At 35.6% G+C, this 19,140-nt stretch overlaps 2 protein-coding genes across 8 annotated transcripts in view; one reads left to right on the top strand and one right to left on the bottom strand.

Annotated features, from left to right (window-relative positions):
- Nucleotides 1–2,439, top strand: part of LOC111390754 (RNA-binding protein CP33, chloroplastic) — a 4,987-nt gene extending 2,548 nt beyond the window's left edge. The window contains exons 3-4 of one of the 2 annotated variants that reach the window (XM_023015859.1): nucleotides 1,524–1,570; nucleotides 1,647–2,439. In XM_023015859.1, coding sequence (XP_022871627.1) covers nucleotides 1,524–1,570; nucleotides 1,647–2,199 — 600 coding nt within the window. In that variant the 3' untranslated portion in view covers nucleotides 2,200–2,439. Of the gene's footprint in view, nucleotides 1–1,215; nucleotides 1,263–1,523; nucleotides 1,571–1,646 lie in introns of both variants that reach the window. The other variant, XM_023015858.1, reaches the window with a different exon arrangement.
- A 4,563-nt stretch (nucleotides 2,440–7,002) lies between these two features.
- LOC111390758 (uncharacterized GPI-anchored protein At1g61900-like) lies at nucleotides 7,003–18,232 on the bottom strand. Of its 6 annotated transcripts, none has more exons than XM_023015864.1 (8): nucleotides 17,944–18,232; nucleotides 15,410–16,014; nucleotides 12,884–13,118; nucleotides 12,148–12,393; nucleotides 12,034–12,051; nucleotides 7,782–7,922; nucleotides 7,591–7,638; nucleotides 7,003–7,197 (listed from the first exon to the last, which is right to left on the bottom strand). In XM_023015864.1, exons 1-8 carry the CDS (start codon nucleotides 17,984–17,986, stop codon nucleotides 7,130–7,132), a joined length of 1,404 nt encoding a protein of 467 aa, XP_022871632.1. In that variant the 5' UTR covers nucleotides 17,987–18,232; the 3' UTR covers nucleotides 7,003–7,129. The 6 variants fall into 6 exon arrangements, with proteins under 6 accessions (XP_022871632.1, XP_022871634.1, XP_022871631.1 ...); XM_023015866.1 differs by having other exon boundaries at nucleotides 12,034–12,048; XM_023015863.1 differs by lacking the exons at nucleotides 12,034–12,051; nucleotides 12,148–12,393; nucleotides 12,884–13,118 and adding exons at nucleotides 14,325–14,342; nucleotides 14,439–14,684 and having other exon boundaries at nucleotides 15,175–16,014.
- Between the last annotated feature and the right edge of the window lie 908 nt (nucleotides 18,233–19,140).

The raw sequence follows: 19,140 nt of genomic DNA, 5'->3' as shown, positions 1-19,140 counted from the left end.
AACTTGAAAAGCTTGATGGAAGAGTCAAGAAACATTGATTGAGAGGATGAGGGCAGTGGACTTGGCGAGAGATTGGAAGTCGTAGAGGAGGAATTAGAAGGCGGAAATTGGAAGACTATTCCTGGCAGGAGAGTATGCTAGTAACTTCAATATAGAACATCTTGGTCAAAAAGTGGGCTAAAATACTGAATTCTTTCATATTATGTCCAATTTTTCAAAGACTCAACAACTGTGTTGAGAAGCTTATTGTTGACAGGGGGGACTTACTGCAGAAGAACTGCTGCTATCATCACCTTTTGTATTTTTTAAAAAAGGGAAGAACAGAGACCTGGTGTTTGGCCTGGAAGGATTGAGAAATGTTGAGGGGAGGTGGGAAAGGATGTGACAAATATTCTGTATTCCTTCTATGAAATTGAATCATTCCAAAAGAGTTTTAATGCCAATTTCGTGGCGGCCTTCATTTCTAACATGGACAGTTCCTTTGATGTCACAAATTATAGGCCCATGCTGTTGTTGAGGTTCTTTCTTTGAATAATGGGAGGGGTGTATAAAATCCTCTCTAAGATCCTTTCTTTGAGACTAAACAAGGGTCCTGGCAGGTTTAATCGTTTTCTTACAGCATGCTTTTGTTGAGGAAAGTCAAATTCTGAATGCAATTGTGGGGGCATTTGAGCTTATGGATTCTTGGATGAAGAGGAAGATAGTGTGATTTGTGATGAAAGAAGACTTGGAGAAGACTTATGATGATGTTGATTGGAAGTTCCTCTTGTGAGCTGTGGAGAAGATTAGTTTTGGGGAGGAAAAGGAGACAGGATTTTCTTTGGCATTCCATTATTAAAATTTCTCTTTTGGTATATGCAGAACATTCTGGTTTATTTAGAGTACTAATATATCAGACAAGGAAGGAATCCTATATGCACCTTGCCTTTTATCCTGGCTATTGAAGTGTTGAGCGGTTTTATGGAAAGGTTCTTTGGAGTTGGCTTCATTGAAGGATACTTGGCCCTTGTTTGAGCCGCATTCTTTGAAAAAAAATGTATTCTTAAATAGTGTTTTGATATAATTTCAATTACATATTCTTTAATAAAATAATATTACATGCAAATCCAAAACTTTTCCTTATTTTTTAACTACACATTTCCCATCAATATACTATTCAAATATTCTTTAATAAAATAATATTGCTGGACTAATGTTTCCATTATTCTTTTGCAGACAGAAGCAGCAGCTAAAAGAGCCTTGGCACTTGATGGATCTGACATGTAGGTCACTGATTCGCTGCTGGAGTTGGCTTCATTGAAGGATACTTGGCCCTTGTTTGAGCCGCATTCTTTGAAAAAAAATGTATTCTTAAATAGTGTTTTGACATAATTTCAATTACATATTCTTTAATAAAATAATATTACATGCAAATCCAAAACTTTTCCTTATTTTTTAACTACGCATTTCCCATCAATATACTATTCAAATATTCTTTAATAAAATAATATTGCTGGACTAATGTTTCCATTATTCTTTTGCAGACAGAAGCAGCAGCTAAAAGAGCCTTGGCACTTGATGGATCTGACATGTAGGTCACTGATTCGCTTTATATTATTTTCCCGGTCTCCTTTTGTCGTGGTTATGAATTTTTTGTCTTATTCCAGGGGTGGACTATATCTGAAAATCCAGCCTTACAAGTCAACTAGAGTTACCAAAGTGTCCAACTTTTCTCCATCGGTCGTGGAGGGTTATAATAGGATCTATGTTGGGAATTTGTCGTGGGATATAACCGAGGACAATTTGAGGAAACTTTTCTCAGATTGCTCTATTACCTCTATCCGATTTGGTGAAGATAAGGAGACTAGTGAATTCAAAGGATATGCTCATGTCGATTTTGCTGATAGCCTCTCTCTCGATATGGCATTGAAAATGGATCAAAAGATTGTTTGTGAGAGACCTGTTAGAATAAGCTGTGCTGTTCCCAAGAAGGGAGATGCCACCAAGTCGAAATTCATACCAAGAAATAATCAGGTCGACACCAGTGAGGCGAGTAAAGTTAGTGCAAATCACGTTAATAGCAGTGGGATAAGTGCTGTGGACCCCACGGTCAGTTCAAAGATAAGGAGGCGAACTTGTTATGAGTGTGGAGAACGCGGCCACCTTTCTTCTTCTTGCCCGAAAAAGCTAGCTGAATCGACAAGTCCTGCACCAAGTTAATATTGTTGTAGGATATTTCATGATTGTCATATGGTGTTTCTATATTTTTCGAAAAATTCGAAATATTTTGTGACTTTACCCTCCCTTAGTTCTCAAAATTTTGATTTGCTCTTTTACACCAGATTGATTTGCTCTTTTACACCAGATTTTCCATCGTCCGGTTGACACGAAGTCTTGCCTGGCCAAATGCCTCGTATCTGGAAAGAGCACAATGTTTTTAATCTATTTATTCTTCTTTTGCTCGGGGATTGAGTCCATGGTTTACTTGCTATTACAGAAGAATTTCTCAATTCTATAGTGAATGCTAGCTTTAGTTGAAGATTATGGTCTTGGATCCCAAAGTTGAAGTTCTGAGTTCGCAACATATTCAAATACATGAATCAAGATTTCTACGAAACTGAAATTGTCACTGCCATCATTAAAATCATATGTAACTTTCATGTGACTTAAAGTTGACTTTTAAGTGGTTTAACGATTTTGCTCTCCAGCGCATATAATTTTAAATGTGTACACTGATAATTTCTATCACATGGAGATTCAAATTTATACAATTTAATAAGACTCGAAATCTCCCTTTCAAATGTTAAGAATTCAAAACCACTTATTGAAATGTGCGGGTCAAGTCTAGAGAAAGCATACTATTATTTGAACGAGCCCTGCCATGTTTCATGGTCAACAGGCCCACCACCCGTAGGGGGCAAGGAGCTTTTTCCTATTTGAACAAATAATTTCAAAATTTCTTAATACGAACGTCAACAAATGGGTATGTATATATTGATAAGATATGACTGCTTCCATGCTCCTGTATTGTCATGGTGGTGGCTCAGATTTTTAAGAGCAGTTTCACGGAAAGTGTTACACATTTGTGAATTTCTTCGAGGATTGGACACTTTCAAGATGGAACTCTAGAAGACGTTGACAAAGGAGTATTTGTTCCCTGAATTAATTTGTTTATCTTGTTATTACGGTTTTTGTACACCGTAAATTATATGGTATCAAGCTTTTTAATATATGAGAATTAGAGTATCGAACTCACGAGGATTGATATTTAATTCCTACTAAGTACTATAATTATTTTAGCTTTTACTTTATCTAAAAATCAAGTTTACAATCAATATTTTTTTATATTAATCTAACATAGATGTGGTGGCAGTTCAAGTACGATAAGACAAATTATACGAGATTTATCAACTTGGGAAAGCCTAGGGATGATTTTACCGCATTATCAACAATGTTTTCAACTTTTATAGCTGCAACTATTAATTTTCCTAAGTTTATTGGTAAAAACTCTAAATTAATTCTATTTCTTTTCTCGAGTGTCGAATATAACCTATCTCCATTTCGAATTACATCCAATAGAAATTATCAGGAACGTGGTTCTTAAATGAAATAGGCCTAAAAGATTTCATATTTTTCTCTTGAAACCTATAAAATCTAGGTTATGTTATTCTTAGATCGTGCCTAAATATCTCTCTGCCTCTAGTACCGAGATTTAAAATATCAAATCATTCAACTATTGATTAGGTAATTGAAAGCAATGTGCAATAATCAACACAACTCACGAAAAAATCAAAAGAAATAACTATATTAGAATCCAAACATATTCCAAGTTAGGTTACATCAAACCCTAGATCTAGAAATTAGTTAATGAATAAGAGAAAATGCATAATCCAATCTAATATTAAGGACATGGAAAAGAAATGAATGAGAAAAACTGGTTTCGCGCTTGAATTCTTTTCCCAATTGCTCTCAAGCAATCTCTTGTTTCCTTGCCTCTTAAGCTATATCCTCCTCCAAAAGTAGGTCTTTAGGTTATTTTTATAGTCCCTTAACGTTTCAAGGCGAGATGGGGTTTCTGTTGATTTTCTGGCCGTTTCTTGGGCGCCTAGGCACCAACGTGCGGCGCTGTAGCTCTTATATGATTCCTTTGCATTTGGCCTCATTTTCTTGCCTCTTTTCCACTTTATTTTTCTCTTCTTTCATCTTCACTCCATGCCCACTTCCATGATCAACAATTTAGCTCCATTCCAAGCTCCAAAATATGTCGTTTTCACTACGTTACCTAAACTACGGAACAACATAAACAAACACATCAAAACGCACAAAAGTGCCCAAGAACAAACCGAAAACTATGCTTTAGAGGTGCTATTGCACTCATCACTTGTCTTCTTTCTAATATATATAAATAACACATGGTACATTTTGCTCCCTCAACCGTTTTGGTGAAAATATTGAATTAGACTCTAAATATAAGAAAATTGAATCAATTTTGTGTAACTCATTAAGAAGCTTGCACGGCATGACATAAGCCAGTTCAATATGTCGCACAGTGCCTTATTTCGACCTAGTTCACTATACAAAATGTTAAAATGGAGACCGTTTGAAGTCTCTATCTAGACAAGTCGAGCCCCAAAAGCAAAAAGGTTTTTCTATCATTAAAAAACTTCGTTTTGAGTTTCTACCTAAAAATTTTCCTTTTTACCGTATAAATTACGATAATGGAATTCAATATTTGCCTGCCAAAATGTGTCACTCACTGTGTTTCTACTTTATAATACCCTTGTTTGATCCCCATTCTTTAGAAAAAATAAATTCTTCTACAGTGTTTTGACATCATTTCAACCACACATTCTTCAATAAGATAATATTACACGCAAATTCAAAACTTTTCCTTATTTTTTAACCACACATTTTCCATCAATACACTATTCAAAAATTCATTTTTTCCCTCAAAATGGGGCTCAAACAAGGGCAATATATCCTCATCATTATCCTACATAGAGAGGGAGAGACGGGGATGAAGAGTGAAAGAAAAGTTCGTGCAGTTTACCCTCTCAAGAAATGGGCAGCTTGAGCATATCCTCATTTCATCGAGATTCCACTCTCCTCTTCAAATGGTCTTTATCTTGGATATTCCCTTGATGACTTACCAATCTAAGACACTTACTTTAGGAAGAGAATTTATATTTTATGTCGAGAGATTATCTTTTATTTCCTTCTATTTGTTTAATAGTTTTCCTCATCTACTAGAAGTCCCACTATAAGTATGGATAGGCCTTTGATTGTAACCCACTTTAATATTCAATAAACTACAATTTCTCCCTCTTTAACTGCTCCGTCATTCTTCCTCTTTCCCGTCTCCTCTTCTCTTTCAATTCTAGTCCTCGTTACAAGCATTTTCCAGAATTTGGCCACTTTGCTATACAGGGAGGTATTTACAATTAGAAAGAAAAATTTGGTATCATCATCATAATTAGAAACAGATTATATGAACAAAGCAATACCCCCTTTATTTTTTCGTAGTTGGAATATCTGTGTAAATACCAAAACATAATCATTTTTTATGTTGTTTTGGCATTGAGAGACGAAAATATACTACAATGAGCAACAATGGAACGAGCAGAGTGGAGTAACTGAAAAAAATTTCAGCCTGGCACCAAATGCCAGGGAAAATGGAAAACGATTAGTTGCATAGACATGAATGACAAATTTCATTCTTTTTCAGATAGAATTGGACTTGACAGAAAGCGATAAGCAAAATAGTATTGAAGGAAATATTTTAATGAAGAGATCAGAACCCATATCTGGTAGACACAGAAAATGTGCAGAGACGCATCTTGGAAGAACTGCAAACAGTTGTATCCGCACAAGATTCAGAGATGAGCTTTCTCTTGCATCAACGGCCATTGGATTCAAAATCCCTATAAGAGACAAAATAAAGTTTCTTTGGGTAAAAATCATGAAAACATGTCCGAAGCAAATTCATCAAGAAGAAAAACTTCTTTGTTCTTAAGTTGTTCCCCAGAACGTGTGCCACTTAGGAGATAAAAGTCATTCATAGAAGACAGAAATTTAAATGCTGCTTTTCAATAATACACAACTACACACTTCCACCTCGTAAAATCTAAATCTATTTCAAATGTTCATAAGTAATCAATCAACCTAGACTCTTTCAAACGTTTAAGAAATTTTTGAGTCTCTTTTGAGTTGCATGTAAACTTGCCTTGAGCATTGTCTTCTCTCTCAAGAAATGTTGACAGGATACGATGAACTTCAAGTAGCCAACTCACACGATCATCATATCAGTTACCTTCGGTAAAGGCATTTGGCATACCTAGACAATTTTGCAGTTTGAAGTGGACCTAATCTAAGCAAAATGGCTAGTGCCCAGAAAAAATGACTCCTGCAAGAAGCCATTGTTCATTTCAATAAATTGTGTCAAAGAACATACAAGCTCCCTCAACTGCCCATAGGCATACATTCAAATCAACAAACCCTGCATAAATTTGTAACTTTCTCCCAGTACTTACATGTAAGATAATATAACCATAGAAAGTTACACCATTAAGAAACAAATTCGAATTTGTCCTCCACTGTATAAAAGGAACTAGAATTATAAAACAAACGCAATGACCAATGTGGTCTACCAACTCAAAACCTCATATTTACATGGCTGCTGGATTCACAGTTGAAGTCAATCCATGCATTTCCATTATTAGCCATCCCAATGAAAGAGAAACTTTGTAGTAAAGCTCCTTGTGACCAGGAGACATGGCAAAGTCGGCCCCGTTTCCACAATGCTCACATCCTACCAAAATTTCCAATGATTTACAACATAAAATTAGCCCCTGTTTGGTGGGAATTAAAATTAGATTTTTGGTAAATTTTAATCGAAGTTGATGGAATGATTGGTTGAAAAGTCGTAGGTCCCTTGAAATGTGTGATTAAAATTAATTGTTGAATCACCCCTATGGCACTACCTAAAATTCTAAAAATCATTCATCTTATAAAACCAATCAAGAATGACGACCAAAAATAGCTTCTAATATATGCAAGGGAATGTATTCAATGTGTACATGTAAATATGATCTAGGGCCAATCTAAGCCCTTCAACTAAAATCAACCCAGCGCTCTGCAAAATCTCTCTAGATCAATAATGTTCCAAAACAAAAAATGAAAGAATGGGTACAAAGAGATCCGTCCAACCCCCACGATATCCTGCATCAGAGATGAACACAATATCAGCCTTTTAACCACTGAAAATAACAAATAAATAAGTTTTTAGACATCTCAGCCATTCAATAAATGAGAAACAACCTCCACAATCTTCAAACAAAAGCAGGGGAAAATAATTTATAAGGTCCATAACTTGGAAACAACAATACATATCAGCTATTACCCCATTAAAATATTAATCAGGCAATTTCTATGTTTTAAAAACCAGATCGACAAGGCTGGTTCAACATGAAAAAGGGAAACCAAGATCAAAATTTGTCAGATAATTGTTTGTGATGAAAATTGAATCAAGGAGGTTAAGGCGCGCGTGCACACACACGCGCGCACACACACAAAAAAGAGGAAGTAAGGTTGTATATCGAAATAAACACTTACCAAGATTACCCAATGTCTCGGATGTTGGCAGTGCTGGCAAGGACATCTCTGCAAATTGATGAAAATCTCATCACAATATTTTCATTTATGAATTTGTATTTGAAGGATCATCAGCAATTACATTATATCTTTCGAACCCTTTACTGGGTATTTATCGAAAAGATAAACATCTAGTTCTTTGGAACCATTACCAGGAGCACAAAGAGATAATGATGTGAGAGAAGATGATGAAGGCCATGGAGCTGCAATATTGTCGTTCAAATCACAAGTAATGCTTAAGCCAGCTGACTTATCATAAACCAAATCTGCTGGCAAGCTATGAAGCAAACAACCTGAGTTAACGTGAAAAAATATCAGCAAGAATCACATACTATTTTACCAACAATATCCTAGAAGCCATGCTTAAAAAGGTGGAAATAGGTACTCGGGCATTTTTACTTTGTGAGATGAGGCATAAGCCTTGAGATGCAAGCCTCACCACAAACCAAAAACTTAGTCAAAAAATTATAAGATAATATAATTATTATTATTTTTTGAAATGTAATCAAATATTGTATTAATCAAAGGATAATACATAGGAAGGGTACTATTTACTTTAAACAAGAAAGAAACAACATGAAATTTGGCAACCCGTCTATATGACTAGTAGCCGTTACATTAAACCAAAGAGATGCAAGCCTCACCACAAACCAAAAACTTAGTCAAAAAATTATAAGATAATATAATTATTATTATTTTTTGAAATGTAATCGAATATTGTATTAATCAAAGGATAATACATAGGAAGGGTACTATTTACTTTAAACAAGAAAGAAACAACATGAAATTTGGCAACCCGTCTATATGACTAGTAGCCGTTACATTAAACCAAGTATAAAATGTCAAATAAAACAATTCCCTAATCTGCTCAGTTATCCGTATTTGATCATCAAAATAGCGACTGTTTCTTTTTCTCTACACACTCTATACAATGCAATCCAGAATAAGGTCCCACGGGCTTGCAATATTTATTACGAAACTTTTTCCTCCATGCCTTTAACACGTCTTTTATACGCCTCGGCGACACTTAATCTATGTGTTGAGATGCCAGAATATCACAGCAAACGAGTAACATTATAATGAAGGAACAAGTGGCCAATCATCTCCCCGTCCCTCCTACACACACAACACCACTCCGTCACATAAAAATCCTTGTTCGAAAATTATCCAGCATCAATACCTGTATCCTAACAACCGTCCACAGCAAAAATGCCACGCTTTGAGGCAATTTGCATTTCCATACTATCTGCTACGGGAATGAACTCTCCACCGGTCCCAATAAGAATCTAAAATAAGTGCCGACTGAAAAGATACCATCCCGTGTCAACCTCCACCTGCTACAATCACCCTTTTCCACCCTAAAATACACCTCATACAAAGATGTCAGAAGCAGCGCATAATCATCGACTTTCTAGTCCTACAAACCCTATCGAAAAATAATGTTCTAACTTCTAACTGAGAGTTATGTATATCTAAGACCTCATTTACCGTAGTAGGCTGCACCAAAGTAATACGATACAAAGAGAGAAATCTCACCATAAGTGGTTGCTCTCCACACCAACAATCATCTCAAGAACTAATAGCATTACCATTCTCCATTATAAAAGTCAATCTATCTCGAAAATCGCTCCACCCTTGTCGGATATACCCCCACAAACTCACCCCATAAGCACAACGGCCATCGATCGAGCACCATCCCCCTCACTGTATATTGTTATTATAATTTCTCTCCAAAAACTCTTCCTCTCCACTTCGAGTCGCCGCAACCACTTACCCAACAAGGCTTTATTAAATAATACAAGACTCCTCAATTCGAGATCTCTCACCCTTATTGGAGAACAAATTGCACCCTAGTTAACCAAATGTAATTTCCTCTCCCCCAATAAACCATAACCAATCAATCTTAAAAAAATCTCCAAAGAATTAACATCATTACTGCCTGGTTTTAAGAACCTACCGTTATATCTCGTGTAAGAACTTTAGGAAAATAAAAATAAAATGAGAGACGTGAAGGAGATGAAATATAGAAAAGAAAGAAGAAAATAATAATAATATATACCTCCCGCAGTTTTAGAACGGCCAGTTGCCAGCTTGCAATCTTGGAAAAGCTTCTTCTTTCAGGTGGGGTACTCAAATTGCTAGTGGGGTTTAGTTTTTTTTAATTGTTTAGTCAAATTTGATAGGGGCAATTTTTTGCCTTTTTTTTATTTAAGTTGGGCCCAATTAAAAGCCTTTAGGCTTTATCACTCAAAATATAGAAATAAAAAATTCAAATTCAAATAAAACATGAGCAAGACGTACGCCACATGAGGCAATTGAATTGAGGTGTGTGCCTTGCCTTATGCAATGAGGCAGCTGCCTCAAAATAAAAGCACTACAAGTAGCGCCCTGAGGTACATGTACTAAACCTCAAGTCCGCCCTTTTTAACCATGCCTAGAAGTGCTACCTCTCAATCTCATTTGAGAAGATATGTCTCAGTCAAGCATAAGATACAACATTCAATTGTAAATAATTAAAAATATGCTGTTGGCTATTAACATTCTCGTTAACTGAGTCTCCCACCGTGAAACTCCAAGACCAATAGAACCAAATCCTGATCATGTTTTTGCTTTAATTAGTTCCCTTTTGGAAGAAAAAGATATGCTGGTGAAGATCACAATTAGCTAAAACTTAGTCAATCATTCACCAATACTCCTTAAATTCTTTCCAAATCTATAGGAGATATTCTGCATCAGTTCAAAACTAAAAAGTTTCCTTGAATCCATGTACCAAAAATGGTAGGAAATTGCAAAAGATTTTCAGCAGAAAGTAGCATTCTTGAAGATTAAAGTTATTAGAAATGGAGATGCTTAGACATGAGACTTATAAATTTAATAAAACGTCAACATCATGTACACATAAAAGCTAGTGTACGCGTCTTTACTCTTGGTAATTGTTGACAAGAATTGAAGAAACACGGGAGAGAAAATGGTAGAACTTCTTTCTCCCCTCTACTTTCATTATATAGTGAAAACAAGAATACAATTATGGAAACACAAGAATACAATTATGGAAACTATGTAGAAGTATGGGAAGACAATAAACCTATATCATGCCCAATCTACGCGAACCTTTATTAATTTATTCCTTAATACCCCCTAGAGCTGGAGCATATATATCATATAAGTCGAGCTTGAAACAAAGAAACCTCAACCAATTACCATTCAATGACTTCGTAAATGTATTAGCAAACTAATCTCCCGTTTTCACAAATGGTGTACACATATCACCATTCACTATTTTGTCTTGAACAAAGTGACAATCAACTTCAATGTTTTTGGTCCTTTCATGGAAGACTAAATTGGATGCAATATGTAGAGTAGCCCGATTACCACATAGCATTGGAATAGGGATAGAAGGTGAGAGATTGATTTCTTGAAGAAAGTGCTGCAACCATGTCAACTCACTAGCAGTATGAGCTATTACCTTATATTTTGCTTCTACATTTGACCTCGCTACTATGATTTGTTTCTTACTATTCCAAGAGACAAGGTTTCCATCGAAAAAAGTACGGAAACCAGTAGTGGATCATCTATCTGATGGAGATCCTATCCAATTTGCATCTTAAATCCTTCTACTTTGATATGTCCATTTGGTTTATACAATAATCCAAGACCTAGAACCTTTTCCAGATACCAAATAATATGTATCACAACTTCCCAATGAAAAATTCGAGGACCATCCAAGAACTGACTAATAACGCTAACTGCATATGAAATATCTAGTCGTGTAATAGTCAACTTCCCAACCAAACGACGATATTTTCCTGGTTCCTTAAACGGTTCTCCTCCATCCTTTAAAAGCTTTACATTTGGATTCATAGGAGTATCTACTGGACGAGTTCCAAGAAATCCCGTTTCATCTAACAGATCAAGTACATATTTTCTCTATAAGATGATACTTGCTCGAGACCTAGCAATTTCAATACCCAAAAAATGTTGAAGCTTACCTAGATCTTTGGTCTGGAAGTGTTTTTGTAGAAACTGTTTCAACTAGACAATCCCATCTACATTATTGCCAGTGATTACAATATCATCTACATAAACTAAAAGGATAACATGGCCTGCACGAGTTTATAAATGAATTACTGAATGACCTATCTGATACATCTGAAGACCAAATTCCATAACTTCAGGAAACATCCCAAACCATGCCCTTGGTGATTGCTTTAACCCATATAAAGCCATGACTCTCAGTTCAAAAGAATCCCATAATATCCTTTTTATGCCCTAGAGAGACATAATCTATAATTGAAAGTCTCAAATTACTAAATAGCTTGTAAGTTGTAATAGAAAACCTATACATAAGGAAAGAAGATCAGATAAAACTTAGAAGTAAATATAAAAGTGGAGGGAAAAAATGACCTTGTTGTCCATCAGCTGCTCCAGCAACAACACAAAAGAGAGAAAAATTAGAACCAGGAAAGTAATAACTTCAAATAAAAGATTCTAGAATGACACCTCCATTGAAACACATACTTTGGAGACTAAAATCTTTCAAGTCCACATCACAAAGCTCAAAAATATTGGTCATCACACCACCCTTCTGTAGCATGGACCCCAACCTTGCTGCGCAGATTATTGCTTGGCGATTTGTTATCAACATTTGCTTTTGTATTCCCGCAATGTAAGTATTTAATGAGCTACAACATGAAGGGCTTGAAGCAGCTACATTTTTACATGCTACAATCACTTCTGATGGCTGCTTTAAATCCAATGGACAAGCTACATTCAAGAAGGCAACTATTTAAAACCTAATAGAATATATAAACAGAACTATAAAGGGGATATGTACCAAAGCTGACAAGTTTCTCTCTTCATTCGTATTTAGGAAGGAAACTACAGAAATGGTTAAACATAATTAAGAAGTAGAGGAGAATTTAGATCAGCATGATGTTTCAGCAAGTAAAGTAACATCATCAACGAGAAATTATAATTTCGAAAGCAATAATAATAGTAATTTTTAAACACTTCCAGATCAATGCCCTGGTGATGTATGTACAATTTTCTTATCATGTTATCCCACTACAATTGACGCATCAGATATAATCCATAACTTAAGAAGAAAAAGGTTTTGATGAATGTCTAAATCCTGTGAGATTACATGAAATTATGGTTGGAGGTACAATAAAGGGAAAGATATGGTGAGTAAAGAAAGTGAAAGGAGCATAAAATATTCTCAAACACACAAAAAAGAAGTACCAATAAACCACACCTTTGTTAACTTTGCAGGCAGACAATATCCGATATGCTGTATTAGCAGCATCGTGTGGAAGTGTCCTAGACATCCATGAATACACCACCCCTTTACAATCATTAAGCATGTTGAGATGATTCGTATCATTATTCACAAATGATTGTGTCCCCGATAGCTTAAGTGAAGCTTCTATAATTGCAGGCTGACAAATTGGTCTGCAGCATTCCTTAAGTGGATCGACTGTGGTGCAAGCCTCCATTCAATGACTTCGTAAATGTATTAGCAAACTCATCTCCCGTCTTCACAAATGGTGTACACATATCACCATTCACTATTTTGTCTTGAACAAAGTGACAATCAACTTCAATGTTTTTGGTCCTTTCATGGAAGACTAAATTGGATGCAATATGTAGAGTAGCCCGATTACCACATAGCATTGGAATAGGGATAGAAGGTGAGAGATTGATTTCTTGAAGAAAGTGCTGCAACCATGTCAACTCACTAGCAGTATGAGCTATTACCTTATATTTTGCTTCTACATTTGACCTCGCTACTATGATTTGTTTCTTACTATTCCAAGAGACAAGGTTTCCATCGAAAAAAGTACGGAAACCAGTAGTGGATCATCTATCTGATGGAGATCCTATCCAATTTGCATCTTAAATCCTTCTACTTTGATATGTCCATTTGGTTTATACAATAATCCAAGACCTAGAACCTTTTCCAGATACCAAATAATATGTATCACAACTTCCCAATGAAAAATTCGAGGACCATCCAAGAACTGACTAATAACGCTAACTGCATATGAAATATCTAGTCGTGTAATAGTCAACTTCCCAACCAAACGACGATATTTTCCTGGTTCCTTAAACGGTTCTCCTCCATCCTCTAAAAGCTTTACATTTGGATTCATAGGAGTATCTACTGGACGAGTTCCAAGAAATCCCGTTTCATCTAACAGATCAAGTACATATTTTCTCTATAAGATGATACTTGCTCGAGACCTAGCAATTTCAATACCCAAAAAATGTTGAAGCTTACCTAGATCTTTGGTCTGGAAGTGTTTTTGTAGAAACTGTTTCAACTAGACAATCCCATCTACATTATTGCCAGTGATTACAATATCATCTACATAAACTAAAAGGATAACATGGCCTGCACGAGTTTATAAATGAATTACTGAATGACCTATCTGATACATCTGAAGACCAAATTCCATAACTTCAGGAAACATCCCAAACCATGCCCTTGGTGATTGCTTTAACCCATATAAAGCCATGACTCTCAGTTCAAAAGAATCCCATAATATCCTTTTTATGCCCTAGAGAGACATAATCTATAATTGAAAGTCTCAAATTACTAAATAGCTTGTAAGTTGTAATAGAAAACCTATACATAAGGAAAGAAGATCAGATAAAACTTAGAAGTAAATATAAAAGTGGAGGGAAAAAATGACCTTGTTGTCCATCAGCTGCTCCAGCAACAACACAAAAGAGAGAAAAATTAGAACCAGGAAAGTAATAACTTCAAATAAAAGATTCTAGAATGACACCTCCATTGAAACACATACTTTGGAGACTAAAATCTTTCAAGTCCACATCACAAAGCTCAAAAATATTGGTCATCACACCACCCTTCTGTAGCATGGACCCCAACCTTGCTGCGCAGATTATTGCTTGGCGATTTGTTATCAACATTTGCTTTTGTATTCCCGCAATGTAAGTATTTAATGAGCTACAACATGAAGGGCTTGAAGCAGCTACATTTTTACATGCTACAATCACTTCTGATGGCTGCTTTAAATCCAATGGACAAGCTACATTCAAGAAGGCAACTATTTAAAACCTAATAGAATATATAAACAGAACTATAAAGGGGATATGTACCAAAGCTGACAAGTTTCTCTCTTCATTCGTATTTAGGAAGGAAACTACAGAAATGGTTAAACATAATTAAGAAGTAGAGGAGAATTTAGATCAGCATGATGTTTCAGCAAGTAAAGTAACATCATCAACGAGAAATTATAATTTCGAAAGCAATAATAATAGTAATTTTTAAACACTTCCAGATCAATGCCCTGGTGATGTATGTACAATTTTCTTATCATGTTATCCCACTACAATTGACGCATCAGATATAATCCATAACTTAAGAAGAAAAAGGTTTTGATGAATGTCTAAATCCTGTGAGATTACATGAAATTATGGTTGGAGGTACAATAAAGGGAAAGATATGGTGAGTAAAGAAAGTGAAAGGAGCATAAAATATTCTCAAACACACAAAAAAGAAGTACCAATAAACCACACCTTTGTTAACTTTGCAGGCAGACAATATCCGATATGCTGTATTAGCAGCATCGTGTGGAAGTGTCCTAGACATCCATGAATACACCACCCCTTTACAATCATTAAGCATGTTGAGATGATTCGTATCATTATTCACAAATGATTGTGTCCCCGATAGCTTAAGTGAAGCTTCTATAATTGCAGGCTGACAAATTGGTCTGCAGCATTCCTTAAGTGGATCGACTGTGGTGCAAGCCTCCAGTAATTTGCTTGTGTTCACTATTTCCTCGAAATTATTTATGTCTTTCACAGGGCAAGAGCCACCTGTGAGATTTGAAGACTTTACAGAGCAGATGGCAGGTATCGAGCCATTCGCTCCTCTGCTGGCTAATATATTGATGATGTCTTTAAAACAATCATCAGCAACTGCATTTAGTAAAACTAAATTATCAGAGCTATTGCTATAGAATCCCTGGAATATGTGGAGCAAGCTACTGAACTGTGGGCAGCATATAACATTTCCTAGTACAGGTGCAAAGATTCGATTACAATCAGAAGCTGTTTTGTCCATGATATTTGAGATGGCAGAGAAATTCACAGGACACCTTCCAGTTAAGACAGGATCATAGGTTGGTGGAAAAGTAGGATACATTGGCGGCAATGGATCCCCAGGAAACTGAGAATGTGGAATAACAGCGGGCGATATTTCTATGGGCTTAAAGATTCCGCTTTTTGGTGGGCTAGCTTTTAGCATAGATGTGGAAGAAATGTGAGCAGGCACAAGGGATGTTTGCAGAGTCAATTGATTGTGATAGATAGTGGACCAGATAGCAAATAGAAGTAACCGATGACACCAAGAACCTGCAACAGAATAGATATACATCCAGAATAAGGACACATTTCTCTCCATAAATAATTAACTGCAAGGTTATACTCTATGATACAACATCCCACCACAGGTGAGCATGGTCCTATGGGTGGGAAAAATTGTTACTGTCAAATATTGTTCAATATAATCATTACAAGTCAGTCTTATAGTTGCAAAGTAGTTAACCAACGCATTTCTCCACATTTAATCAAATATTCTTTTGCATATTCAGGTAAGTTAGAAGCACTTCAGGAACAGATACGACCATTTTGAAACAGACTAGAAAAGTCTTAGATCACGAAATTTTCCATCAAAGCAAAGAAATGCTGAAAGATAGTATTAAGATTCAAGAAGCGAGCGTGATGGAATCAGGGAAGTTAAAAGCAGAATCTGGTCGCATACGAATCTGACATATAGCGCACGGCTTAATAGAGACTAGCCTCAATATCAGTACATGTTAATGTTTACAGTTGGACAGTAATTCAATACCCATACACCAAGCTCAAGCATTCTAACAAATATAAAAAAAAAAATTGTCATCTAGTGTCGGTAACCATTCACACCTTGTAGATACTAACCTCTGGAACAACATAATTGACGTATATAGTTGAAGGCCAGTCATTGAGTACGTATGTGCCATTTATTTCTTGACTTAAAGTTCCCAATCATTTTTTTGGCGTAATATGGGAAAGTTCACATCAAAATTCTTTCATCAGCTTGCAACCAGCACAAAATTGATTTTCCGATGACAGCTAACAATGAAACATTGCTGTTTCATTTATGCATCTATGATGGCTAAACAGTTAGCTGTCATGGAACATTTACCATGATGAACAATTCTCTAGCCATCATTACGTCTCTACCTGTTTTTCTTTAATTTTTCTTTTTATTTTTTTTATTTTTATATTTAATTAGTGACACAATTTTGATAGAGCAAATTAGAAGAGGGAGGGGTACCAACCAAAATTAACATAACATGTTGTAATTGCCAATAATCTAATTGCTTTAGATCTGATGGTAAATTTAGGATATCATTGTGTGTACCCATCGTTGTTTCTTAAAAGAATATATAGGGATATCATCTCAAAAAGATAATTTCATTTTATATTTTAAATGTCATTAACTATCCCGTTTGCAGAAATACACATGACAATAAGTTTTTGTAGCCTTTGTTTGCAGTTGTGCTGAGCATGGTTGGCTCAGCTTCCAAAGAAGAAAAAGTAACATTTTTTTCTTTTTTCTTTCTTTCTTTTTTTTTTTTTTCCAAACCTGTTTGGATAAGTTATGATTTTCTTGCTTCTAAGTAAATTATAAGCTAATTTCTTAAGCTCGCATTCGTACAAAATCCTTGTTTGGAAAATGCATTTTTGTTATTAATTACTTATGAAAATTTCAAGTTTCAATAACTACTAATTACTAAATCCTGTATTTAGACAGAAACGATTTTCTTTACAATTCATTTTTTCATTAAGTAAACCAGAAATTTCAGAACTTCTCTACCACTGTTAAAAATTACAATATGAAAATAATTAACTGTTCAATTGTACTGATACTGATTATTTTTACTCTTTATTTCCACATTAACCAGCAAAAAGATTATTTTTTTTAGTTTCTTCTTTTCATCAGTAATACCTAGTCATCAAAAGCTGATAACAAGAAAAGAAAAATAGAGCTAAAACCATAAATATTTAACCATGATCAAACCCATATCCACCTCACCAAAGAAAAAAGGGAAATAAAAAAGGAAACTAGGAGACTACGTCAAAAAAGTGAAACTCAATGCTCCGTTAAAACCTAAGTTAAAAAACCAAATGACTAATGAAACTCATATTCCAAAGATCCAACTTCGAAAAGTGCATAGCATCATTCAGAAAACAATAAAAATTACTATCAACAAGCACATGCACAATTGATTATAATACCTGAATCGAAAGCCCAGAAGAGGCCAGAAATCCTCCAGATCATTTTAGATTAATGAAGCTTAGGGCTCAAAATTAGAACCCTATATTGGTTAAATTTCATTATATGTACTCCCCAATAGCAGGATTTCCTCTTTGGCAGTGGTTTTTTTGTTTCGGCGAGACTTGTTACTACTGGAGTGGTGGTCGGGGTTGGCGGGGTCCATCTAACCACCTGATTCTGCCACGTAGGACTTTTCTGGCAAACCTAATAACGGGCCCTATAAATGAAAATTGAGTTTATAGGGCCTTTCGTGCCGTTTTTTACTTAGGCTTGATTTTTGAGGGCAAAAAAGAGGAAATTACACCACGGCGAGCATTTAAAAATTACAATTCATAAAGTATCAAATTTATTTGTTCAAAGATCATATATTAATTTAGTATATTACCCAAACCCTAAATTAATTCACCTACAAAAATTCTCTACCCATGCGATGCTCACTGCAATCGCATGGTTATGGTGGTGTTGTGTCGGGGGCCAATCCGTGTGTGCTGGTGTGGTGCAGGTGACGATTGTGTGGCGTAGGTAATGATTGTGTGGTGGTGGTCATTTTATTGTTGTTGGCAGTGGTGGTGTTGAGGTTAGATCTGTGTGTGGTGGTGTGATGCAGGCGACAGTCACGTGATGGTGGTCTTTTTTGTTGTTGTTGCGGTGGTGTTGTGATGTGAGCGATTCTGTGGACGAGGTTATTTGATGTGCAGGTGGTGATTGTGTGGTGGTGTGGTACATATGTCAGTTGTGTGATGGTAGTCATTTTTTATGTTGGCGGTGATGGTGTGACGGTGTTGTGGTGGGGACGAATATGTGGGTGGTGGTGTGGTACAGACGACGGTTGTGTAGTGATAGTCCTTTTTGTTATTATTGTTGGTGGTGGTTGTGGTGTTGTTGTGGCAGGGACGAGGTGGGATAAACGGTAACCTTAAAATTTGTGACTAACTATTAAATTGTGATTTTAAAATTGGATAATTTATGATTAAAAAAATAATTTATGATCAACAAATTTGAAAATATATGATCGATTGATAAATTGTGACCTATAAAATTTTTTGATCTGTGACCAACAAAGTAAACTATGACCTATACGATTTTTTATTTGTGACCTCGAAATAACACGTGACCAATTAATTTGATAATATATGACCAATAAAAAAGGTATGACC

This window comes from Olea europaea, unplaced genomic scaffold (assembly GCF_002742605.1).
Source record: "Olea europaea var. sylvestris unplaced genomic scaffold, O_europaea_v1 scaffold713, whole genome shotgun sequence".
Lineage (NCBI taxonomy): Eukaryota > Viridiplantae > Streptophyta > Magnoliopsida > Lamiales > Oleaceae > Olea > Olea europaea.
The sequence above is the reverse complement of the archived record's forward strand: the minus strand, read 5'-3'. Positions and strand labels throughout refer to the sequence as shown.